At 45.3% G+C, this 25832-nt stretch overlaps 1 protein-coding gene and 1 long non-coding RNA gene across 6 annotated transcripts in view; one reads left to right on the top strand and one right to left on the bottom strand.

Annotated features, from left to right (window-relative positions):
• On the top strand, nt 1–24554 carry LOC134485190 (uncharacterized). 2 transcript variants are annotated; one of them, XR_010063181.1, is made up of 2 exons: nt 1–87; nt 24348–24554. It is a non-coding gene; the product is annotated as an uncharacterized LOC134485190 (long non-coding RNA). The 2 variants fall into 2 exon arrangements; XR_010063182.1 differs by having other exon boundaries at nt 21–87; nt 15193–24554.
• The window catches only part of Glrx3 (glutaredoxin 3), a 30313-nt gene continuing 18090 nt past the window's right edge, over nt 13610–25832 (bottom strand). For 3 of the 4 annotated variants that reach the window (NM_032614.2, XM_039088750.2, XM_063272117.1), the window contains 7 exons: nt 21275–21447; nt 21021–21082; nt 19120–19177; nt 17621–17673; nt 16522–16561; nt 16339–16431; nt 13610–13867 (listed from right to left, as the gene is read on the bottom strand). In NM_032614.2, coding sequence (NP_116003.2) covers nt 13817–13867; nt 16339–16431; nt 16522–16561; nt 17621–17673; nt 19120–19177; nt 21021–21082; nt 21275–21447 — 530 coding nt within the window. In that variant the 3' untranslated portion in view covers nt 13610–13816. The remainder of the gene's footprint in view (nt 13868–16338; nt 16432–16521; nt 16562–17620; nt 17674–19119; nt 19178–21020; nt 21083–21274; nt 21448–25832) is intronic. The other variant, XM_039088751.2, reaches the window with a different exon arrangement.

Here is a 25832-nt window from a genome sequence, read left to right as displayed (position 1 = left end):
AGGTAGCTGTGGAGGTGGAGCTTAGAAAGAATACCAACACTCTGGACTGTGACCTCTGTTCAGCAATCTGGGAGTTTTGGGAAAGAGGTAAGAGATGAACTTAATATACAGGATGGATAAGGAGAGAGAGAGAGAGAAACAGGGATAAAGATAGATACTGAAGGAAAAAACAACAAACAGGAAGAGAGGTAGAAAAAGACAAAGATAGGTCTTTGTGAGGTAAGGTGCAGCATAAGGGGGCAGGAATGTGTGGGGAGAACAGAGGAAGGGGTGGGCCACGCTGAAGCAGGCCAGGGGCAGAGGCAGAGGGCTCCATGACTCAGGAGCGACATTTACCTATACATGGAAGTCCCGTGGGTGGAGCCTGGGAGGGGCGAGGGGGATCGGTGAATGTGTCCTGACATGTGGGGTTGGGGAGAGCCGTGGGTGCCAAGGGACAGAGCAAGGAGCTCCTGGAAACCAGCTGCCCTGTAATTGACTGGGAAGGCAAGCACATGAGCTACACACGTGGTCCGCACACAGAGAACGGGCAACTTTGAACGAGGCTCGCAGGTCACTGGATTGAGTGAGCCATATGGGAATGTATTGCTATGTTATAGGGTTTTGATTTGCAGGGCCGGGAATCAGATCCAGGGCCTTTGCATTGCTAAGCAAATGCCCTACCACTGAGCTATTCCTTCAATTTTGCAAGATGCTCCTCTTGGGGAAAACTGACTGAAAGTCACCATTTCTCGCCATTCTCTGGGGACCAACAACCATCTCGAAAAATTCCCAGGCAGGTAGGAATGTAACTCATGGTCGAGTGCTTGTCTAGCATGCGTAACGCTGCGGGTTTAATTCCCAGCGTCAGGGGGATGGGGTCAAAAGTTCCCAAAGTCCCCCTCAGCTGGTACATGGAATATACACACCTTTCTGTCGCTGTGACAAACACTTTGACCCACAGCAACTTGGGGAGGAAAGGGCTTATTGCATGTTACAGGTTACGGCCCTCCAAGGTGCAAAGCCAGGAACTCCAGGCAGACACTAAAGCAGAGACCACAGAGGAGGGCTGTTCACTGGCTTGTTTACCCTACGTTACCCTGCTTTCTTTTGTTTTGGTTTTGGGTTTTATTTATTTATTTATTTTCACTTTACGTTGCAGTGTCAGCCCCCTTCTCCTCCCAGTACCACCTCATGTAGATCCTTCTCCCATTCCTCCCTCCCCTTCTCCTCTGAGAGGGAGAGCCCCCTCTGGGTATCACAACTGTCACCGCCAATCCCCCGCCCCAGGTACATCAACTCACTGCAGGACTAGGCACGTTTTCTCCCACTGAGGCCAGACACGGTGGTCCATGGACAGGCAGGGAGGCAACAGATTCAGGGACAGCCCCTGCTCCAGTTGTTGGGGGACCCTCATGAAGACCAAGCGGCACATCTGCTACATATGTGCAGGGGGCCTCGGTCCAGTCCGTGCTGGTTCGTTGGTTGGTGGTTCAGTCTCTAGGAGTCCCCAAGGGTCTAGGTTAGTTGTCTCTGTTGATCTTCCTGTGGATTCCCTGTCCTCTTCGGGTCCCTCGATCCTTCCCTCAACTCTTCCATAAGACTCTCCAAGCTCCATCTAATGTTTGGCTGTGGGCCTCTGAATCTCTTTCCATTGGCTGCTGGGCGAAGCTTCTCACAGGACAGTTATGCTAGGCCTGTCTGCAAACATACAAAAAAAAAAAAAATCCAAGAGCTGATTCTTTGAGAAAACCAACAAGAGAGACAAACTCTTAGCCAAACTAACTAAAAGGCAAAAAGAAGGTACCCAAATTAACAAAGTCAGAAATGAAAAGAGAAGCATAACAACAGACGCCGAGAAAATTCAAAACATCATTAGGTCTTCCTTTAAAAGCCTGCACTCCACAAATTGGAAAAATCTAAATGAAACGGATGATTTTCTAGACAGATATAAATTACTAAAGTTAAATCAAGATCAGGTAAACTATATAAATAGTCTTCATAACCCTTAGGGAAATAGAAGCAGTCATTAAAAGCCTCCCAACCAAAAAAAGCCCAGGGCCAGATAGTTTTAGCACAGAATTCTACCAAACTTTCAAAGAAGAGTTAATACCAATACACCTCAAATTATTCCACAAAATACAAACAGAAGGAGCATTGCCAAATTCATTCATTCTATGAGGCCATAGTCACCTGGACACTTAGACCACACAACTCATCAAAGAGAACTTCAGACCAATCTCCCTTAGGAGTGTTGATGCAAAAATACTCAATAAAATACTAGCAAATCAAATCCAAGAACACATCAAAGTCATCATCTACTATAATCAAATAGGCTTCATTCCAGGGATGCAGGGTGGTTGAACATCCGAAAATCCATGAACATAATCTACCATATAAACAAACTGAAAGGGAAAGAAAAAGCATAATCATCTCATTAGATGCTGGAAAAGCCTTTGACAAACTCCAACACCCCTTCATGGTGAAAACCTTGGAGAGATCAGAGATACAAGGCACATACCTAAATACAATAAAGGCACTATACAGCAAGCCAGTGGCCAACATCGCACTAAGTGGAGAGAAACTTAAAGCAATTCTGCTAAAATCGGGGAAAAGAAAAGGCTGTCCACTCTCTCCCTATCTGTTCAATATAGCACTCGAAGTTCTAGCTACAGCAATCGCCCTGCTTTCTTACACAGAGCGGGCCCACCTGCCTGGAGATAGCACTGCGCTCTATACTAATTAGCAATTAAGGAAATAGCTCGCTGGCACACTCATTGAGGGTGTGGGGCCACTGTATAAGACAGATATAAAAACTGGTAAGGTTGCCACAATGTTCCGGGTGCCCTCGGATGACCACATCCGAATGCATAAGATTCTGGAGGAGTCAGGACTGAAGTACGTGGCTGTAATGCCCCCACACATTGGGGACCAACCACTAACTGGGGCCTACACAGTGACCCTGGATGGACGAGGGCCCTCGAGGGTCATATCCAAGCATGATCTGGCCACTTCATGCTACGGTGCCTCACCACCCATGAGTATGACGGACAGAAGACCTACCCTTCCCACCAATATGACTAGGACCCTGGCCCTGGCTGGGAGGGTCCCATCCTGAGAAATGGCACACATGGAGGGATCAATACATTTTTAGCCAAGAACTTCAAATTCTTTCAGAAAACCTAATCCTAATTTTCCTCTGTCTATGTATGGTTTTTTTTTCGGGGTCTTACACACATGCTGGGTGAACCCTCTAAAGTTGATTGATTTACTTATCTAGGGATGGGCATAGAATGCTATGGTGCCTATGTCGAGGTCAGAAGACAATTTGAAGGTTTCAGTTCTCTCTCCATGAAGGTCCTGAGATTTGAACTCAGGTCAATAGGATTAACAACAATCACCTTTAGCCCCTGAGCCCCCTTGGCAACCCTCTCTAAAAAAACATTAAAACAAAAACAAAAAAACAAAAACAAAAACAACAAACAAAAAAAAAAACTGGTAAGGTTGAAAGAGCTCAAACCCTGGGCATCTCAGAGACTTGACAGTCAAAATGGAGCCCTTCCCCACCTGTCTCTGTACCTGCTCTGGGACAAGTAACTACAACACTCCACTGAGAGGACCATAGGCACCCATTCATGTAACCTAACACTGGAGTTCTTCTCCATGCTAATGAGGTATCTGAATCCTTTAGTCAATGACTTTCCCTTCCTGGGTATTCCTTCCCACAAGAGGTATGTAATCCCTGGTTCATCCCAAATAAAGTGTATGTGTTTACTCCACCATCAAATAAAGCAATGTGAACAAGCCAGGGTTGTCTCAGAGAGTTGCTTCATTAAGCATTGAAGCAGGGGAAGGCCTCCTACGAAAGGGTCGAGCCTAAGACTCCCAAGGAAGGATTTCTCCCCTCCAGCTCCTCTGATACTCCCAGCCCTCTCTTTCAACCAGACGGGATTCTGCTCATCTTGGGCTGCACTTTCCCCCTCCTGCCTGGCGCATGGATGAAAGGAGGACCATGGACCCCAGTTCCTAACTCCCTCTCTCAGTGGCACGCTGGAGGTACCCAGGTACCCAGAGAGGAGACCTGGAACCACTGTGGACTTGCCAGTTTCAAACTTTGCCCTGTCTCCTCCCAGCAACGTGCCAGCATCCGGGTACCCCCACAGAGAGGCAGGGCTCAGTATGACATACTCACAAGTCAGTCTGGTAGAGACGATTCCTCTGTTGAGATTCTCTCTTCCCAGGTTTATGTGTAGATTTGTGTCAGTTTGACAATGCAGAAAGCACAAGGCAGCTGAGAACAGACATGTCATGACAGGCTGGGTCAGGGTGAGAAGGATAGATGCCTGGAGAAGGGGTCAAGGCAAGGTCCAGACCTATGGGCACAGCTTTGGAGAATTCCACAGGGGAGGGAGAAAATGAGAAGAGCTCTCCCGGAGATACCTGGACCTGGGACTCTGTCTCCCACAGACTCTAGGGTGAAATCCCCCAAACCGTGAGGCTTATGTGGAAATTAACCAAACTTATAACTTTGACAGATCACTTGGGTTTAGAAGCAAAACTAGTTTGCCAAAATAATTCATTTCTCTTTAATTAAAACCCTTTGTTAACTGCCAAGCGACTGCCTTCCTCCCAGACAGACACGATAAGCTTCTATCCATCACCCCAGGCAGATGGACATCCAAAGAGACTAGGGTGTGTCCCAAGAGAACAGAGATGGCTCCCTACAAACGGCTCTGTAGGCACAGCTCCAAGCCCCTGGCAGATCCTGTGAAAAGGTTTCTACAGGACACCATGTTGGTGTTACTGGGGGCCGGTGAAAGGCATTGAGGAAGCACCCTGTGGGGACATCACTTAGGAAGGCAAAGCTTGAATCATCTGAGCAAGGGCACTGGCTGGAGCTGGTAAGGGAGGCCAACAGGAACCACACCTGTGTCCTGGGAACTCTTGACATGACCACAACCATTAGATGAGACAAAAAAACATAGCCAGGACAGGGGATAGATAAAACCAGGGACACTGTGCCACCCAGACCCAAACCTCCTTACTCTACTGACCAGATTATGGTGAGTGGCTATCCTCAGCTTGTTTTGGTCAGTGTTTATCCTAAACCAGCCTTGGCTTTTCCTCCTTTGAAATATTGCATTTCAAAAAGACTAAAATCAGGACACGGACAGACGGACACACACACACACACACACACACACACACACACACACACGCCCCTCTGTGTACCACCAGCCTACCTCTCAGCCTCCTGCGGCCACACCTCCCACCATTCCATGACCACACCCTCGATCCCTTGGCCACTGTTGCTAAACTTTGCTTGGGAAGACATGAATGGACATCTCTCTCCAGACAGGGTGCCACCAATAGACCAAAGACCCAACGGCCCCAAAGTCTACCTTGACTAATCATCGCATTTAAGTGGAGTGAGTTACAGAAACATGAGCAGTTTATGGCAGCCATACCTCCAAAGAAGAGTGCCCCTAACTGTTAATCAATTATATCCTCCTCACAAGCACAGCTTCCTGAGCCATAGCCTATCAGCCCCACTGGTCTGCAGGGAATATTAGTGGCCAAGGGTCTTCTGCAGATAATTGGAGCTGCTAATGATTTTGAGATAGCCGTGGTCGTGTCATGCCCAGAGAGCAGAACTCGGCAGCAGGTATAAAATACCAGCAAGCACACCCCGATATGAACGAATGGCTAGACAACTGAATAAGCTGGGGAAACAGACGAATATCCAAAAATTTCCCAACAGAACCCCAGTTTTGTACCTCCCCTTAAAGATGCCTGCCCCTCAGGTATGAACTGTCTCTGACCTCCAAGCAATACAGCACTGGAAGGGAAAGAGTGTTGTGTCACCGTGAAGACATTCACAAACGTCTTCAGGCTGTGACAGAGCATAGGGATAGTACAGTCTCACGATACAATGAGACAGTGGCATCTCACTCTCTGGTGTGTCCTCTGTGAAGTGGACCCGGGGAATAGGGGTGTGCTGTTCCATATATACAATTGAAACAGGCTAGGCAGATGACTACCCACCAGGTAGGCTTCACTCCACAGGGTCGATGCTGGCTCCTGCAGGGAGGACCAAGGGATGGGTAGGCAGGAGGAGTCACAGGGCTCAGCTCTGATATTCGAACAGGTAACAGGGCAAGCAACAGGCGACAGCCATACAGGTCTGTGAACTCTGTTCCCCAACCTAGTCAACCTCCATTTTCCACATGCTTTATCTGTAAAGGAAAGGGGGAGGTAGAATTTCAAAGCAAGCGGTTCCAACGTGCAGAGGCTAGGCAGGAGAGACACAACACCGCTGCACGATCGGTGCTGCGTTAGCCTTGGTCCTCGCGCGCCCCCTGGTGCCCAAAAGTCGCCCTTGCAGACAGCGCAGCTGATCGGCCCGCGGTGCGCAGCGTCCTCGCGTGGACACATATTGTCACCACCCGCCGCTGCCTTCTATAGCCAGGAGCTTATTCTAACATTCATAGACCAGTAGTGACCAGAGGACACCAGGCTAGTTCCTGCAAAGTCACAAGAGGCCTCAGCCGGACCTCGGAGGCAGAGAAGCTGAATTAGCACAGGAAACCCGGTATTGCCTATCATTACCCGTCTTGGGGTTAGGGATTGACCACGCACACCCCAGCCCAGCCGTGTCTGGACACCAAGGGCCTCCAGCAGTCAAGGACAGGAATCCCAGCAAGTCAGGCCGGGGTCCAACCTTGCCCTGATGCTAACTTCTCAGAACTGGGCTGGAACTGGACCAGCTGGGCAGTCACACAGGGAGCAAGTGGACAGCCCTGGACTTCAGGGATCCAACAGTCTGGGGATAGCCCCTCCAGAGTGTCGCATTCCCCAACCTATTGCTCTAGAAGCAAACGTTAATGAGGCATGTACTCATCTCCACAGACCTTCAAAGCCACAGACAATGCTGATTTCTTGCAGGCTGTGCATTCTCCCCTGTGCATACCAAGGCCCTTGAGGAAAGAGCACAAGAACATAACTCACAGGAGGTGTCAATCTGTCCCAGGGGAGACTAGCACTCAAAGGTGCATTCTAATTCATGTAGTAGCTGCTTGTTGAGAAGCCTGGACAGGGAGCATCCGTTTTGGTCCTGTGTTTGGGAACTCAAGTAGAGTTCTCTTCATCTTTGGCTTCTCTTACTCCAGTGAAGACCATCCAGCCCCTCTCATCCTCTACTTATCATTGGCCCTGACCCTTGAGGGCCAATGTCTTCCCCCCGCAAGCTACACAACTGGACTAGAAGTCCACATCCGTTGGGGATAAGAGGCCAATTGGAAGCATGGCTTGAGACCTAGGGTCAAATTCCCTTACACCAATTTCTGTGACCTTGAGCAATTTGCTTAACCTGCTTCTTCCTCTACTGTGGTGTTGAGACAGCAGTGACTCCTGCTGAATTGAGTACTTGGGTCACTACTGGACAATACCGTGTGTGTGTGTGTGTGTGTGTGTGTGTGTGTGTGTGTGTGTTGGCTGTTTAACGCCAGCTATAGGTATAAAGTGTGCTCTGTCAGGAATGATCCCTGAACAAGGCTTCCCCCACAGCAAGTGGCACTGACACTCAGTCAAGTGCAGACTCCTCCTCAAACTCCTTGATCAAATTTAGGGAGAGAACCACAGAAGATACCAGCAGGCTGGATCCTCCTTAACCATGCACATGATGGGAAGAATCTTTATCTGTGACCTGGGCACCCTCAGGCTGTGCACTCAGAGGGCTCTCATACTGTTGTCTCCAACCTCCAGTCTTACCTCTAGATTTACCATAGGCATGGCGGCAAGCTTGTGAGCAGGATTTTCCTGGATGGCAGTAGGGGCGTATCCCAATACAGAATCCTAGTGGACCATGATGCATAGAAGCTCAAACCAAGAGCAAGACCCAGCAAGGTCACAGAGAATGTGGTATAGCTGGGATGTGGCCCTGGGTCCCCTGTCTCTTAATGCCCCTCCTCATCCTACCCCCAGGACTTGAGGAGTCAATAGCCCACTTGTGTATCTTGGGAGAGAGGACAGTTGCCATTCTCCAAGGTCAAGGCCGACGGTGGTCAGAGGATGTGAGGCGATCGCATGCTACACCTGGCGGCACTGAGAGAGGTGTCAGCTCAGCAGCCGCATCTCCCTATCGAATGACAGTGACGTGGCAGAGAGCTAGAACATCATGAGCACGGCAGCCCCGGAACCTGTGACATTAGCGAGATGCGTATCTTACCTAAACCAACCTTCCTCTTACACAAAGAACCTGGAAGCAACCCACCCAGTCACAGTCCATGTCCTACTCCTCCCACAGCAAAGGAAGAGTGTGAAGGGGGCCACGCAGACCAAGCAAAACCCACTCTGTGCAGTGTCCACCATTCCCTCCCACAGAGGCTAATGTGCCATATACGGGTTAAACATTCTTGTGTTTGTGTTTAAGACTCGCTGTGCACAGCAAGAAAACATCCATGCTCATGTTGTTGTCCTTATTCATGACGCTGTACAGCACATCAAAACCACAAATGGGACTGGAGAGATGGCTCAGCGGTTAAGAGCACTGACTGCTCTTCCACAGGTCCTGAGTTCAAATCCCAGCAACCACATGGTGGCTCACAACCATCTGTAATGGGATCTGATGCCCTCTTCTGGTGTGTCTGAAGACAGTGATGGTGTACTCACATAAAATAAATTAATAAATATTAAAAAAGAAAGCACAAGTGAACCAACCCAGCCACAAAACCTTCGACCTACAGTTTGTCCTGCCAGAAGAGACCAGAGAGACTTAATCCAGCAACTGATGGGGCAGATGCGGAGTCCCACAGCCAAACTTTAGGCAGAGCTTGGGAAATCCTGTTGAGGAGGGGAATGACAGGTTGGAGGAAGAAACCAAGAGGGTCAGGGACACACCATGAGGACATGGTCCACAGAAGCAAATGGCAGGGACTCAAGGGGGCTCACAGAGATCAGGGAGACTGCAGGGGTCTGACAGCCTGCATTGTGTCACGGCTGAGTAGCTTGGTGTTCTTGTGGAAGTCCTAACTGGGAGTTGGGGACTGTCCCTGACTCTTGTATCTATTTGTCAGATCCTTCCCCTTCCCCTCCTAGGCTGCCTTGCCCAGCCCTGATGTGATGGTATATGCCTGGTCTTATTTGTATATAGTTTGTTGTGCCATGCTTGGTTGATTCCCTGCAGGACTTGCTCTTTTCTAAGGGGAGGTGAAACCTGACATACTGGCTGGTTTTGTGTGTCAACTTGACACAAGCTGAAGTTATCACAGAGAAAGGGGCCTCAGTTGAGGAAATGCCTCCATGAGACCCAGCTGTAAGGCATTTTCTCAGCTAGTGATCAAGTGGGGAGGACCCAGCCCATTGTGGGTGGTGCCATTCCTGGGCCTGTTAGTCTTGGGTTCTATAAGAAAGCAAGCTGAGCAAGCCAGGGGAAGCAAGCCAGTAAGTAACATCTGTCCATGGCCTCTGCATCAGCCCCTGCCTCCTGACCTGCTTGAGTTCCAGTCCTGACTTCCTTTGGTGATGAACAGCAATGTGGAAGTGTAGCTGATTAAACCCTTTCCTCTCCAACGGCTTCTTGGTCATGTTTATGCAGGAATAGGAACACTGACTAAAACACCTGGGGTGGGGGTCAGGGCAGCAGGAGGGATTCAGAGAGGTTGGGGAGGGGGAGAACTGCTGCTGGGATGTAATATATGAGAGAAGAATAAAAAGCGAAGAGGTTGCCAGGAGAAAGCTTTATTTCCATTCCACCTTTAAGTATGTTTCCTGCCTGTTTCCTGAACAAGGGGCCACAGCTCACACAGCAGATGATGCAGGTAAGCCCCACAGAAATCAGGCTCCTTCCCATGAGATGGACAAGGACAGGTCTGAAAAGGAACTCCAGGGAACTCCAGGCATCAGATCTCAGCTGTAGGATGAGGGGCAACACCTGCCATCACTCCCCAGAGTGTCCTCTTCCTCATGTGCATACTTATGTCCAAATCATTTACTCTCTGCCATGGAAGACACACTGGGACACAACACTGGTACCAGGCTGCACTGTGACCACCACCTCCAAGCCCAGGCCTTCATCCAAGACCAGCCTGGACCCACTGCCCTCTGCTGTGTGGTGTACAAGACCCTTCTGACATGACTAGCAGATTCAGCTACAGAGGGAGACACATCTCGATAAAACAGAAAAAGAATGTTTAATATGGGGTGGATTTTCTTCTAGCTTTGTCAGCATGCTATGGCCATTGCTTTCGAGAAAAAAAAAAAAAACTTGGCCTGAAAGTATAAAAGCTAGTTTAATGCCCCAAGTGATCAATCAATCCTCTCTTCTTCTCAGACAAACGTCACCCACACCCAGGTCATGACCATCATCCAGACAAGCTCCCCACCTAGTGTCCATGTGGGAAAACTGCAACTTCTTCTAAATAAGTGTGGCTCTTTAAAGAACTATTAGGTGTATTTAAAAATTAGCCACTGGTAGTCATTTAGATGAGAGTGGGGCAGCATAGAAGAGCACATTTAAGGAGTCAGAATATGCCAGGTCACGGTGCTTTTGAAAAGCCACCCTCCTCCTGACACAGGGCTAAACACATACATCATTCAGAAACCAGAGGCTTTCCCGTTTCCGCTAGATGGCACAGCTCTCCTATAGAATGCACACAGTGCTTCAGGCATAGCCGAGGGCTGGAAATGTGCCTGGTTTGAATGGCAGCAGCTGCTAGACCTAATGGCACACAGAGAAGGCAGAGGCAGTAAGACTATACTGCCCCAGCCCCCCCCCCCCATTAAACCACCATAGAGTGCTGAAGAGATGGTTCAGTGGTTAAGCAGGCTTGTTCTTGCTGAAGCCATCGCTTTGGTTCTCAGCATTCATATGATACTCACAAACATCCCTACATCCAGTTCCAGGGAATCGGATCCCTCTTCTGACCTCCACAGGCACCAAGCACACACATGGTACCCACTCAGACACACATGCAGACAAAACACACATGCACATAACAATAAATCAACCTAAAAGCATGGACCTTTGCAAAGGAACGTATGCACACCAATACTACTCCTACAGGATAACAGGTTTGGGACAAAGGTCTATGATGACCTGTTCCTTGTCCAACCCTTTAAAGTCCCTAAAACCAGCTTACCAGGAGTCCTTCAAATCTGAACAGCTGTGAAGACCAGCTATGGAAACTTAACTAGTTCATCATTTGAGCCGGGGCCGTTCCTGTAACATCAGACATGTGCAGTAAAAGGGGGAACATGCTTACCAGGAACTAAGTCATTTTTACTCAGACATGTTTGGATTTGGTAACAAATCCCAGTTTTCCATTTTTAAGAAAAATGGTTTTAAATTTTAATCAGAAATGAAACCTTCTTTCATGTTGAAATCTTTAGCATTTTTGGCTCTCTTTACTCTTCTAATTGTTCACTTTCAGTTATGGCCTTCTGGGTGTGTAGGTATGTGTACTTGTTTATGATGACACACAGTTCTGAGACACCTGATGTGGGTCCTGGCAATCAAACTAGGGTCCTCTGCAAGAGCCAGATGCGTTCTCAAGTCCTGTGCTGTCCCCCAGCCTTCTCTCTTTTTGAGACAGTCTTATTTATCTCAGGCTAACTGAATTGTCTCCATCCACCTCCTGATCTTTCCAAATTACAAGTGTGCCACCAAGCCCAGAAAATCTTAAGCTTTGAGCTTCAGCTTTGTCAGAATGGGTGTTATGTGTACTTCTGCATAAACCATATACTTTGAGCATGTTATACTATTTGGGGGTTGAATTTTGACTCCTGGCAATGTTGTCCTTGTATATAAGCTACACCCACCACACTCATTCCTTCCCTCCTCCCGACACTTCTTCCCATCCAGCCCTTGCCTCCTACCATCCTGACTGCAGTATCTTTGACTTTGTAGTACTTTCACTCCCTCTTCTGGAATGTTCCCTTGGTCTTGGAAGAGGTGTCACAGATGTCCCATTTGGGGCCTTCATGTGCCCAGACATGCTCAGCTACACACAGCACACACTTAGAAGTCTCCACCAACAGACACCCAATAAAACATCCAAACACTAAAGCCTTTCCTCAGGAAAGGAATAGGTGTGGACAGAGCTGACTCTAGAACCTAAGTGGACTTCAATGCATTCATTTCCCCCCTCTTCTTGCTGCTTCCAGTTCCTGCCTTGGCTTCCCTACTGTAAGCCAAATAAACCACTTCTCCCCCAAGTTATTTTTGTCAGGGTCTTCTATCACAACTGACAAGAAACTGCAACACGCAGCATAAGGTGAGGATAATGGACTAGAACAGGAGGCACTGGTAAATTACACACACACACACACACACACACACACACACACACACACACACACACACACACACACACAAAGAAAACCAGTCTTCCTCCAAATGGTCCAAATAAAAGAGGCCCCCATACCTCTAGGTTCTGAAGCCTTCCTCCTGCTGACAATGCTGTTTGTGAGGTTTAGGTGGCCATATTTGAGGATGAAACTGGAGATGGGAGTTTTGAGGCTGGTACCACATAAGTCCTCTCTCTGCTTCATGCTTAAGTTCCAACTATGAGTCCTCAGCTTCTGTTCCAGACACCATGCCCATAGCTTACTATCATTATCTCCCTGACCAAATAAATACTTTCTTCTAGAAACTGCCTTGGTCCCAGTGTTTTATCTCAGCAACAAGAAAGTAACTAATATAGTCAGACCTCCATGAGGCACTCAGGAAGCCCTGGTAAGAACCCAAGAGACACTTATACTTACATCTACCGGTATTTAAAGGTCTTAGCTATCCAATGATTTTCATTTCAGTAAAATGAAGAGCCTTCTTTCCCATAAAATCCCTCATAGGCATCCTAACCCCTAGGAAGCCAGGTCCCAACCACCTCCAAAGCTTGTGCTCCTTCAACTCCTCTACCTTAAGCAACAGGACGAAGGTTAAGAGGCAGCAATCACTGAGCTCTGGAGAGGTTGGGTTCACACTCCTCCCTTGACTGCTTTCCTTTCACTGCACAGTGCCTCACAGCCCAGATCAGCAGGCCATGATCATTTAAGAACAACGCCTCCCCCCTCTACCCCCACAGGCAGCAAATACCCAGAAGCCACAGCTGTGAAGTCAGAAAGTAAAAGAAAGGCTTGCACAGCAAAGTTTAATGGGACAAGTATCTCTATGCACTAGTCGGGGCTCGAAAATGCATTTAAATTTTCCATGGCTTTTAGAATACTCCATCTATTGGAAGGCAAAATTAGCATATTCATTGCAGTGAACACTGAAAGGTGCTTCTCTTTTGGTCACTACTGCTCCCTCTTCTGGGTGTTGGTACAAGGTGTTCTGGCTTTGCAATGTATGGGACTCCTCACTGCCAGCAGGATAGTTTTGGTTGCATTTTCTAAGGCTGTGAGGAGCTCTCTGGCCAGTGAGGGGAGCTATTGGACTGGTACAGGAGTTATCTAAGCTCTACAGCACACCGCTTCTAAGAGGCCTCACTGCTTGATGGTCTTCCCTAATTGCTACAGGAGGGCCCTGTGTTAAGAAAGGGATTTAAAGGAATTAGTGACAGTGACTGTAAGTTACAAAGACATATGCTATATACACACACATCACTATAAACACACATCCTACACACATTCGTTTTTAGCTGAATCTGGAGTTTATTGCCTTCTATGCTTCATGGAAAATGTAACATATGTTTTTTTCAGCACAACTTTGTGAAGCACATTGAGCACAGCTGACTATGTCGCATTTCTACTCTCAGTCCACTTCGCAGGACCAAGTCATCAACTATTCCACGATAACTAAATACTTCTTGCAGTCCTTGGACACCGTGCTTAACGTTCACTAATTTTCTCCCTTCAGTATAGGTAGCAATTCACCGTTGTCTTTCAGTTCCTAAAAATTAAAAAAAAACAAAAGCATGTATAAGTGAGTGAGTGTGTATGGTCATACAAAAACAGAAAGCACCTAAGCAACAAGCACTTACCTCCGTCTGACATCAAAAGGACACACTCAATTAAACCCATACGCTTTTCAACATGCCAACAGTCTCACACCATAAAACAGAGCACAAGGCTCAGCAGTAGTGTGTGTGTGTGTGTATGTGTGTTTTATCATCAGTGGTTGAATCTGCATATAGAACTCACAGATGGGGAGGGCTGGCAAACAATCTCACATTACAAAGTTAAAAGGATGTTCTACACCAATAGATTAGTGAACACAAAACCACTAAGCCCAGGCAGCCAGAGTTCAGGTCCGTAACTGATCAGGTAGCCACAGCAGCATCAGGTCCTCCAAGTTTTCCCCTTACACAAGCTAGCACCGGCTGCAGATTGTACCTAAGCTATGGTGGAAAGTGGATGAACTAACTCTACATAGGGAGAATCCTCTCCTCCGAGACTGTATGGGAGGGAGAGCTTCTCTCTTCTTTGAGAACAGGCAGCTCACACGTCTTCGCTAAGCATTTTAAGTCACTCAACCAAGGGTGCCAAGTCTAAGAGCTCCTCAGTTCATCTACAGCCTGTCAGCAGCTCACGGACTGAACAAGTTACTGAGTTACTAAGTCAACAAAAAGTACCAGCACTCTAACAGACGCTAACCAGAATTGCCGTATGGAATGTGTACTAATGACAGATGAGAAACTGTACTCTGCAGGGACCACAAAGTGACAGACAGTTCCATAGACTTTCAACAAAAAGTAGGAGCAGCAGCATCAACTTGCAAAGGCATGTGTTCTGAGCAGGGATCATAAAATCATGTAGTTCCCAAAAGGTTCCAACTACTTCCTGGTCTCCCAAGACCCTTTGGCTAAGGCATGGACTGTGAAACATTGAGACAAGAACAGGCTCAAAAGCATCTGGGATCTAAAGACAGTTTGCGACTTAGTAAGATGTCTACCTACATAGGATACGTGTGCACCTAGATATAAAGTAACAAATGCACACTTACCTAGTTGCTTCAGGGCTCCTAAAAGCTATAGTGCTTGCTTTTCCTCCAGGAATGAGAGCATTTACTAGGAAAACTACATCTCTACCTTATTTTTGTTCCTAATTTTCAAAGTGCCATCACACTCTGCACTTGGCAGGAAATCTGCCTTCATCCCTGATTTCAAGGACTGTTGGCTGGTCTAGAGATTGTCCGTATTGTAAGAGCCTTGTTTTTAAAGCTTTTACCTTATAATGTTAACTACATTTAAAAAATTCTTTCCACTTAAAACTCAGAGAAACAATCAGAAGGCCAGAGGGCAATATCCTGCCGTGGAGAAGGAGCTGCCCTACCATCTGCTGATTCACACCCTCAACACACTGGCCAAGGTGGAGAGCAGTAAGAGAAGGGCCACAAAAGCTGCAACTTCCCTTTGTAAGTTTACAGTAACCAACCCAGCTAATAAACACAGTTACTAGCAGTTACTTTGTAGCACATTCAAAATTGCCAGGTCCATTGCCAGGCACTGGTGGCATATTTCACCACTCAAGAGGCAAAGGTAGACAATTTCTAAGTTAGAGGCCAGCCTGGACTACAGAAGTAGTTCCAGGATAGCCAAGGCTACACAGAGAAACTCTGCCTCAAAAAACTAAAAAGAAATGCCAGGTTCATTTAAAAGACAAGAGAAACTTTTTTTTTCCCTCTTTTTTTTTTCTGGAGCTGGGGACCGAACCCAGGGCCTTGCGCTTGCTAGGCAAGCACTGTACCACTGAGCTAAATCCCCAACCCGAGAAACAAGTTTTTTGACTATCTAATAATCATTTACCAAGTTCCTAACATAAACAGAGCATCAGGAAGGATCTGAAGTGATGCGAGACCAGCTTTGATGGCTCAGACCTGTGATCTCAGAACTGGGAAGGCTGAGACAGACCTCATCCTCAGGCCTGCACCATTATGGGCGGTTATGGGAAAAGAAAAATGACCCAGAGAAACAATTACAATAACAAAAAATGAAAATGCATAAGAATATTAGAGCAGAGAAGTGTTCCCAGCAGGAAAAATGCACATTTACAAAAGAAGTTGTGCCCCAAAGGATGGAGATAAAAAGAATTAAATAAGGAAGATACAAGAAAACACAAAGTGACGGGAACCAGGTACTGATAGACAAGAAAACAAGGAAGGAAGCTAGCTGTGTTGTAGTTAGCACATCGGGGTCTTCTGAGGTCATCTAGACACTCAGTCGGCTACAGCGTCTAACTCTCACTGGCAGCTGGCAGCATTCGAAGACTGAAGAAGGCTCAGAGCAGGAGAGAGCACGAGATACTACACCATGAACGAGGCTGGGTGTGAGGCTGGAGAAGAGAGGAGCCAGGCCATACCAAAGCTGGATGCTTAAACACTCAAGGATTTCTGTTCCCAGAGTAACAGCAGAAAGCTCCTACCTTGACAATATCCAGTCCTCCAACAAGATCCCCTCTCACATACAGCTGAGGGTAGGTTGGCCAATTTGAGAACGTTTTTAATCCCTGACGCACCTAAGGAAACAACAGAAATCCTGAATCCTTCCCCTCAGACCCTGTGAACAAAGCTAAAACGTGGGAGGAAACAGAGAACCTAGAACTTACTTCTTCATCCTCCAGTATATCAAAAGTCTCATATTCAACCCTGCAAAAGGAGAAAGCATTTTACTAGGTGTTCATTTTAAACAAACAAACAAACAAAAAAAAAAAACATAAAATCTACCTAGTGTTTTAATAAGGTCAAGAAAAGCAGTCCAGCGCTAACAGAGCTTACTCTAGAAAATCTGCTGTAAAGCAAATGGAAATGACTTTTACTGTCAGACTGGTCATTCGAAGACAAAAATCACTCAGTCTTTTGATGACAACACTAGCTACAGTGGGACCTGCCAAATTTCTCCTAAATATTTATGGGCACAGTAGAAGACCAAGATATCTGTGTGCAGTCAGAGGACAACTTACACGAGGAGTCAATTCTCTCCCTCCAGTATTTGGGTCCCAGGGATCAAACTCGGGGCATCATTCTTGGGGACAAGCACCTTTATCCTCTATACCATCTTGCTGGCCCCAACATTTCTTTACAAAGAGCCATTTTTTTGAAGGTCACATTCAGACTGTGCTATATACTGCCTTCCATCCTGCAACTTCAGATCTACAACTTCAGAAAACAGGCTATCTATTCAAAGTATGATCAGAACACATATTGTAATTTGAAAAGCAATCATGAAACATTTGAAAATCCAAAAGAACAAATGCTGTGGATCCAAGAAGATGGATTTGGTTTTAACCACAAAAGCCAATCAGGGAGTCCCCGCTGGACAATTCCAACCCAGCTCCAACCCAGGAGCAAGCAGAGACTTAGATAGTCCATCCTACTCCACACAAAGCATCCCCAGGACCTGAGTCACAGGCAGCTATGAGATGCCTGAAATGGGTGCTAGGAACGACTCTCATCTTCTTAAATCACTGAACCATCTTTCCAGCTCTGAAAGCACAGACTTCAAATAAAAGCTTAGATTATGTGATAGTCTCCCTGCATTTTTTTATGCATGGTAAGAACAAGGAACTGAAAATTCCTTTTTGGTCTAAGTTAAAGCATTGAAAATACACTATAAAAATTAGAAATGTGTCAATAAATATTATACAAATATGTTTAAACATTAAAACTGAAGTATCAGTAGCAGAATGGAACAAAAGATTTACATACCCAGTACTATTCAGTATTTCCAGAATTTGTTTGCTGAATCCACATTTTGCTTCCTAAATTATATTTAAAAAAAAGTACATTGTGCATTTGTTTCCACAGTTAGCGCCCGACCACTCTGTGGGCAGCTCCTGTGCTTCTTCCGTCCCCTCTGACATCATCCCAAACGACCTTCCCACCGACACTGGCTTTAACCTTTTAAGTCGAGTGACACGCAGCAGCTTAAGATCTGTGTGGTCGAGGTGGTCCCCACATAACATGCAGATCACCCACACAGAGTCCCCTGACTCTTCTCCTTACCATATGCAAAATGACAGAGCACAGTTAAGCCAGACCTTTGCATTGCGACACCAGCTATTTGAAGTGACTGAAATCCTACGCTTTATGTCAGGGCGAGTCCCCCAAGCCCCAGCCATCTTGGGGAAAAAGACTGACAATACACAATAACCTAAAAGCCCCCAGGACACCATTCCCAAGACATACAAACTCTTCCTAGACGGGCACAAGGAATGTGGAGAATCAAAAGTCTGCTTTCAGCAGCCATGGAGCCAGAGTACCACTTCATCATTACTACACGTTATCACCATTGTGCTTTGTCCCAGTCACAGAGTCTGTGTCCTAACACAGTGGGGTCTATATGCTAACATTAATATTCGTGCTTCCTTATTATTTTCATCACACTAGCTACATTAACAGTTGCTGCTTTAACTAATGGCCTTCCCTGTGTTGATACCATGGCAACCTGAGGTTAAAACAGTCCTATGGCATCAATAGATCCATTCACAAAAAGGCACATGGGAGGCAAGGGTCACCTGCCAAAGGTGGCTTGTCCAGAGCCCGAGCAGCTGCCTCACTCCACTGCCTCAGCTTTCTGAGATTTAGTCTCCTTATCCTGAGAGAAAAGCAAACTGCACAGCTTTGCCTGCCTGAAGTTCAACAGCTGAGGCTCAACTGTTAACTTCAAAGTGTAAGACAAATGACAGGACTAGTTTTTTGAAATTACCAATCTAATCCCAACACAGGGGAGAATCTGCTTTCACCACTTAATGAGTGCAAGGAAAGCTAGCAAACTAATTCAGTATGTACTTTCATCGGACTACAAGAACCAATCATGCTCCCTCAGAGCACTAAGGCCACTGTCAGGATTTATTTCCTACTCTGTGGACCTAAGGACAAGACCCTCAGGACTACCAGGGACATTCACCTACCCACAGTCCACATCCTCAAAAAAGGTCCTGGCTAAGTGTTGGCAGTGTTGACCACTTCAGCTGACAAAGTTTGGCAGCAGAAAGAAATGCACCCTGCTGAGATGCTGATGATAAAGTCAAGCAAAATGGAGATTACTTTGTTTGATCTCCATAAGCACCAATTAAAGCCTGGATAACTTCCTGATACCACTACAGCTTCATTAGCTAAACCAGAAAAAAAGACTTAACTGTCCCCTTGCTGCAGATGTTAACATCAAAAGAAATTACAAATAAAACCATTTTTGAGTTCTTTACCTGTTTGTTTCCTTTCATAAAGAGCATCACAGAAGCTTTATTGGTCAGCACTTTGAGCCTGAAGAGAGAAAATTGATATAAAATGGCTCAGCTCAATTATTAAACACCACTTCTGCTCTGCTTCATGAGTAGCAGGCATATTTGAGGGATAGCAGGATGACGGCTCACAGCTTTGAGTGGTACTAAACAAGCAAAAGCATTGACACTTTCCTTTATTTCATGCGCTCCCTGAGCCACTGTAAAACATAATATGGCTTTTTAAGGCAACGAATGTTCTTTCAAGTTGCAATTTAAGCCCATCAACTTGTAGTACTAAAAAAATAATAATAACCAATTCAGTAAGGAATTATTCGATGGGGGGCCTGTGTACCGAGCCATCTACCAGTTCCTAAAATGAAGCAGTGAGCACTTCCCATCACGATGGTGCATAATGCTCTGCACACCAGAGCAGGGCAGTGAGCCTAAGAAAGCAAAATCCTAGTCCTCCACCCACACTAACCACAAGCAATAAACAGTTCTTGTTTTAATCTTATATACCACCTGTCAAAAAGCACAATCTAACTTGCTATCCATCAGGAATGTTAATCACCCAAATTTGGAACAAAGTTTAAATCTTCAGGAAAAAAAATCAGTATACAGACAATGGGTCACATCATTTTCTCTTCACTTTTCTCATGCTGTGGAGGCCGCACAGGTCAAAATCTTATAGAAGAAAGCTGACTCTGGTCAAGTACACAGATCACACAGTCCATGACACTTACACTTCCAGCCCCTCCACAGGAACAAAGCTAGCCAAGCCCACTCACCAGATGATCTAGCCACCGAAACCAAGCTAAATCATCTCCAGTAATACTCGTCATGTTGCTAGACAGGAGCTCCTTAAATTGCTACCCAAAACATGTAGCTCTAGTCAGGATCTGTGTGTGCCTGAAGCAGGGAGAGCCAGAAGCAGCACTTTAGGAAAGAAGATTTGAGGAAGACCGGGCAACAGCAGCAAGGACAGTGTCAGAGGCAATCCAGGGGTATGAAATGCAGAGCCTCCCTAGGAGCAGCACAGCCTCAGGGGGCAAGGATATCATGGGCCATGATAAAGACCACAAGCAGGCCCGTGTGGTATCACAACACCACTATCTTCTCATCACAACAGATGATACAGGGTACAGACCAGTGGCATTGGGCCAGCGTGACATATATAGAATATTGTTCCTAAGGAGTACTTGGATTAAGTTTAGACAAATGTTCTTTATTAAATACACATAGAAATTCTCAAAATGTGAAATAGCAAGAAAATTACAAACTCAAGGCCCAATAATTGTTGAGCTCTGATGCATTTCAAGATAAATTATTTTTAATTAATATAAAAATGTGAATTAATAAATTCACATTTATTACGATAGAATTCCCTTCACATATCCCTCTATACCAAAATCTACCATTTCTACAAGACTTCTAAAGCCGGCTGTAATGCCTCATAAATAGAAAGATGGTTTCACAGCTCCAGAGTCTGCCTGAGTTTTGTGACTATGGCTTAAAGAAGCCTCTGAGAACCCTAGCTTTTCCCATTAAACTCTTACCACATTCTGGGACTGAACACAGCACTTGAGGGGCACACAAAAACAGAGGTGCTATGCTCATACAAAAGAGCAAGAACCAAATAGGACCCTGGACCCACTGAAAGTGACATTTCTACAGTATCAAGTACACTCTTCATAATTGCTAAAACACCTCCTGTCCACACGAGAGCATCCCAAGTTTGCAAGACAAGGTGCTAAGGAACACCACATTATAACCCAAACAGGCAAACACTAAATGTTTGGTGTCTACTCAGAACAATGCCTTAACAAGATTTGTAGACTGTTAAGATAGACAGAGCATACTGCTGTCAGATTTCTAGCACTTACCTTTCCTCTAACTTGGGTGCTTTGGGACAAATTGTATCTAGTTCTTCTGATGCTTCCAGCTCCTGAAAGAAGCACATTGTGACAACATAAACCACCATGACCAGCCCCACTGTGGCATACTGACAAATGTCTATCAGAAATACTGAGTTCTCATTAGTAAATCCTGAGGTACAGTAAGAAATATGTGCTTTCAATTTATTACAACGCTTTAGAAAAGGGTGCTCTAAACAAAGTATCTTTATGAAGAATCTAACCTTAATTATGTCAAGTCCTCCTATGAGCTCTCCAGAAACATAGAGCTGAGGATAGGTGGGCCAATTAGAGTATGTTTTGAGCCCCTGTCGAACTTCTTCATCTGAGAAGATATCAAAACTGCTGAACTGAATATTGTGTTTGTGAAGGATTTCCACCATCTGCTTGCTAAAACCTGCAACAGAACAAGAACAGAGATTCAGCATCTCCCGCATACCATGCCACCCTTGCCTGCGTAGTGACTGAATCAGCATAACTGGATAATATAAGACAAAGTAAATACTAAAATTCGGTTGACCTAGAGCCTCACGCAGAGCATAATTACAGTGAAGTGTGTGCTTATCAAAGCTGCCCTTTGGGCTGGAGAGATGGCTCAGTGGTTAAGAGCACCCGACTGCTCTTCCAGAGGTCCTGAGTTCAATTCCCAGCAACCACATGGTGGCTCACAACCATCTGTAAAGGGATCTGATGCCCTCTTCTGGTGTATCTGATATCTGAAGACAGCTATGGTGTACTTACATATATAATAAATAAAATAAATTAAAAAAAAAAAAAAAGCTGCCCTTTAACTGGAGGCACAGCATCGTCTGTCAAAGAGCAGAACCAGGAAAGTCTACCACAGACTCCGCCCTGACAGTGACAAAGCCTCTATGGCTGCTTCCTCTCACTCACCAGCTGACCAGGGACCTAGAACAGCTGTTTTCACCACTGGTTGGCCACAGTGAGACCCAAGTGCACTTGCTCCCTCCCTCCCTCCCTTCCTTCTTACTACTCTAGCAAGCCTGGCTGTGCGCACACTTCTGCAGGTGCTTCTCATTTCACCTCTGAGTAGGATAATGGGAATCAGAATCAGAGGAGCTCACTTTGGGTCTGAAATCAGCAATCCAGTCAATGTCAAACCATCTTTGTTGTTACATGTAAACTGTTTGTAGACTGAGGTCTTTCCTTCTCAGCTTTTGTTATGACTTGACAGATTCTTTACTAAAACTATCTACATTCCCTTTACTGTGTAGGATGACAGTTTTCTTTAAGCTACACTATACTGGCAAATGTGTCCTAGGAATTTAGAATTTGGTGAAGCCATCTTCTTCCAGGGTTCTCATCAGTCTTATGAACCTATCAGTATAGACTGAAAAACTGTCACTTTTCTTCCCAGATGCTAATTCTTACCAAAAATCAGAACCACCTTCCTCTTTCTCACTTCACCATTCTTTGAAAGATACTCTTACTTCACTGGAATGTAAACTATTCTTCCTTTAAGATTTCCCCACATCAGCAATTATTTTCAAATAAAAACAAATCATGACATTCAGTATAAGAGGAACTGCAATGGTCTTACCTGACGTCACCCAAAAGTACATTTACTACTAAGAACATGGATCAGAGCTGAGCTCCAAAAGCTTCCCAGCTCTGCCGTTTGCTGAGATGAAGCTCTAGGAGGAGTGTGCAGCACATAAGCTGCTTTTCCTACAACTGAAGTGTGGCGTTCATGCACAGCCTGAAGTCAAACACTGTTTCTGAATGTTTTCACTCATCTGGGAGTTCATTAGTAAACAGCTAACGGCTGACTGCTGATGGTTATTCTGTTCCCAATATATTAGCTCGTTTCTACTGTAACTGGCTGAGAAAAGGCTTTATTTTGGCTTTAGGCAATTACATGCAGACTAGAAAGATTGATTGGTAGGGTTTCATTTTTAAGGGTTAAAGTGGCAGACTGGAAATGTTATGCTTAAGGATAAAGTAGTAATAAGGCTTTATTCTAATAACAAAATATTTATACACTCCAGAAGAAAAATGCATGCATGTAACAGAAGCACTTAAAAGTTTAAAAAAAAAATCTCATTTACCACGAAATCACCATTTCTATGTGCAGTCATTTCCACTTGTGACATGAGTAATAAGCCTAACTGCCACCTTTAATAACTACCGAAAGCAGACCCTAAGAGTATTTCTGCACTTGTGCTTTGCATCCAACTCTCAACACTCCACAGCCAAACATCTACCAGAGCTTTACCTGAAATGGCTATGAGTCCCCAATAACCTTGTTACCCTGCTAAAGATGCTCAATGATTAAAAACTTCCTTGAAAGTAAGCAAGTTCTCTTCCTACCAGTATGAGAAGCCAGAGCGGCATCTCACATCTGTGCTTGTAAGTCACCATAAATTCTGCAGATGGAGTCTATAAGGAAAGCATAAGGTGCGGCTGTGGCCTGTATTGTTTCTAGAACAGACAGGCTCTGGAAACAGTTTCCCACTTTCTAGGATATGAAGTGCAAATGTAAGTTTTCTGGGTAACACAAGCAAGGTCAGGGCCACCAATTCAAATGCAAGTATAACCCTACTCCACAACAGATGCTGAGCCACAAGCAGAGTAGTTTGAGTGGCAGAGTTCTCTCAAAAGCAACTGCTTCGTGAGAGAAACCTCAAGACCAAAGAGATGGCCCAAAGGGGCTAGCCCACACTCACATTGGTGTAGCAGTATGGAGCACAGTCAATTATGTGCTAGGCAGCTCACTTCTGTTTCCCAAAGACAGGAAATGGAAGGTGAAGAGCGTGCACAGTCCTGCACAGAAAGCAGAGGTGACCGGGAGACCCCATGCACAGGTTTTCGGCTGCCCCGACACAGACACTCCATTACGTACTTTCCAATAACCTGCTGCTCTATGTGCCAGGAAGGAAGACACATAACACGAAACCAAATGTCAGGGAAAGGGAGCTTACTAGGACTGTTAGAAAAGTTACAAAGATGGCACCAAAAAGAACTGGCAGTTAACCCTTTATGCAGCTAACAATCTTTTTCTTTACTTTTTTTTTTTATCAGCCAGTGGCTAAAAATCTTTTTTATTGTGCTAAAATATCTAAATTTTCTTTTTATTCTATTTGTCGTCAGAATGTCACAACATTTAAAAAAAAATCCTCAAAAAATAGGTCATAAATTCAGTTTAGAGAAATAGACTATTTCTAAATAAGCCAAACTTAGAAAAACAAGTAATATATTTTCCTTTGTATGCAGAAACTAGATTTAGAATTGTGTTTGTGCTTTAGTGTCAGTGTATGAGTACCTGTTTGTATACAGATGTCCACATGCATGTCCCCATGAAGAAGCACCAGCTCTGACAGTGGGAAACAGAGAGGTGAGATACCGGGAACAAGAAAGCAGCAGAGAGCTGACAGAGGAAAGAGGAGAACCAACTGGAACCAGAAGAGGCTTCAGACGGTGGGGGAGGGGCAACGATCCTATCACAGTCCAATGTATGCTTACCTAAAAGTTCATTTCTAAAAATGACTATTTCTGTTTGTCACTAATGTGTTTGAAAAATTAGAAAGTCCCTGCACTGAAAGACTTTCGGTGACAATCCCCATGCCAGCCCTCCAGAGCAACTGAAAGACAAGGTACTTGTAATATCTGATTTGTACCCCGTTCCTAAGCAGGGCCAACTTCAATGGCAGGGCTAAAGCCAGCAAGTGACACAAAACCCCTACCTCTGCTGCCTGGTAACCAGCCAGTTTTGCCAGCCAGTTTTGCCTCCTGCCAATCTCACTAAGTTATCAGAAGATTTACAGAGTGGTACTGTTGAATTTCAAAAGCAAGTAGGGTATTAGATAGACAGTGTGCTGTGTATAACCTGTCATGGAGGTTTACCCATATTTTACAGGCCTTCCTACTGTCCTTTAGACTAGAATAAGATAAGTCCTTATCTAGACAACATGAAGCACCAGAGACGGCAATAATTCCAACCCTCATTAAAAATAAAGTAACAAAAAAAGCACCATGAAGACTACCTGTTCCCTGTCACTACTTAACTCAAGGGCAGACCCAGCAAGCTTGCAAGGCTGACTCAAAAGGGCACTGCCTGGGAGATCTTTCAGGCAGAACTAAGAGAGAAAGGCATCTCCTCTTCATCTCTTAACAGAGCTTACCAAGACCTTTACTGTTAGAAGTGGACTGTTTCCTGACCACAGAGGAGTTTAGAAGGGAGCACACGCAGAATAGCACATGGCTCTTTCCAGTCACTGGACACACAGGAATCCTGTCAACAGCACACCCGACTTTACTGCCACCCATCTTAATAAATCCCCTCTAGTGCAGCTAAAATAAATACCCTTAGAGTCTCAATAGAATCATCAAAAGGCATTAAAAACTCAATTATGTAGCATAATAATGTTGTAGTAGGCACAGTAAAAAGAAAACAACATAAGCTCAATACCAGAGGGTCAAATAATTACAAAACTTATTTAAGGGTAAAATTACAAGCACCCTCATGTACAGAAAGTACATGTGCCTATAAGACAAGACTCAATGGTCTACTAACAGCTATCCTCTATCTAGAAGTGACAGCAGTGGGTGAAAAATGTCATCATACAAGAACAAGAGGGGAAGCAGGAAGACAGAGCAGACTCAGGCCCTAATGAAAGCCCTCAAGCCGTTAAATTATAAAATCTAAACAAAAAGATGAGAAGGAGGCTGCCAAGAAAGAAACTGTTCAGAGCGAAGTACACAGGCCAGAGATACTCAGGAGATAAAAAGTGCTTCCACACAACCATCAAGACTGGAGTAGTA

Source organism: Rattus norvegicus, chromosome 1 (genome assembly GCF_036323735.1).
Source record: "Rattus norvegicus strain BN/NHsdMcwi chromosome 1, GRCr8, whole genome shotgun sequence".
NCBI lineage: Eukaryota > Metazoa > Chordata > Mammalia > Rodentia > Muridae > Rattus > Rattus norvegicus.
The sequence above is the reverse complement of the archived record's forward strand: the minus strand, read 5'-3'. Positions and strand labels throughout refer to the sequence as shown.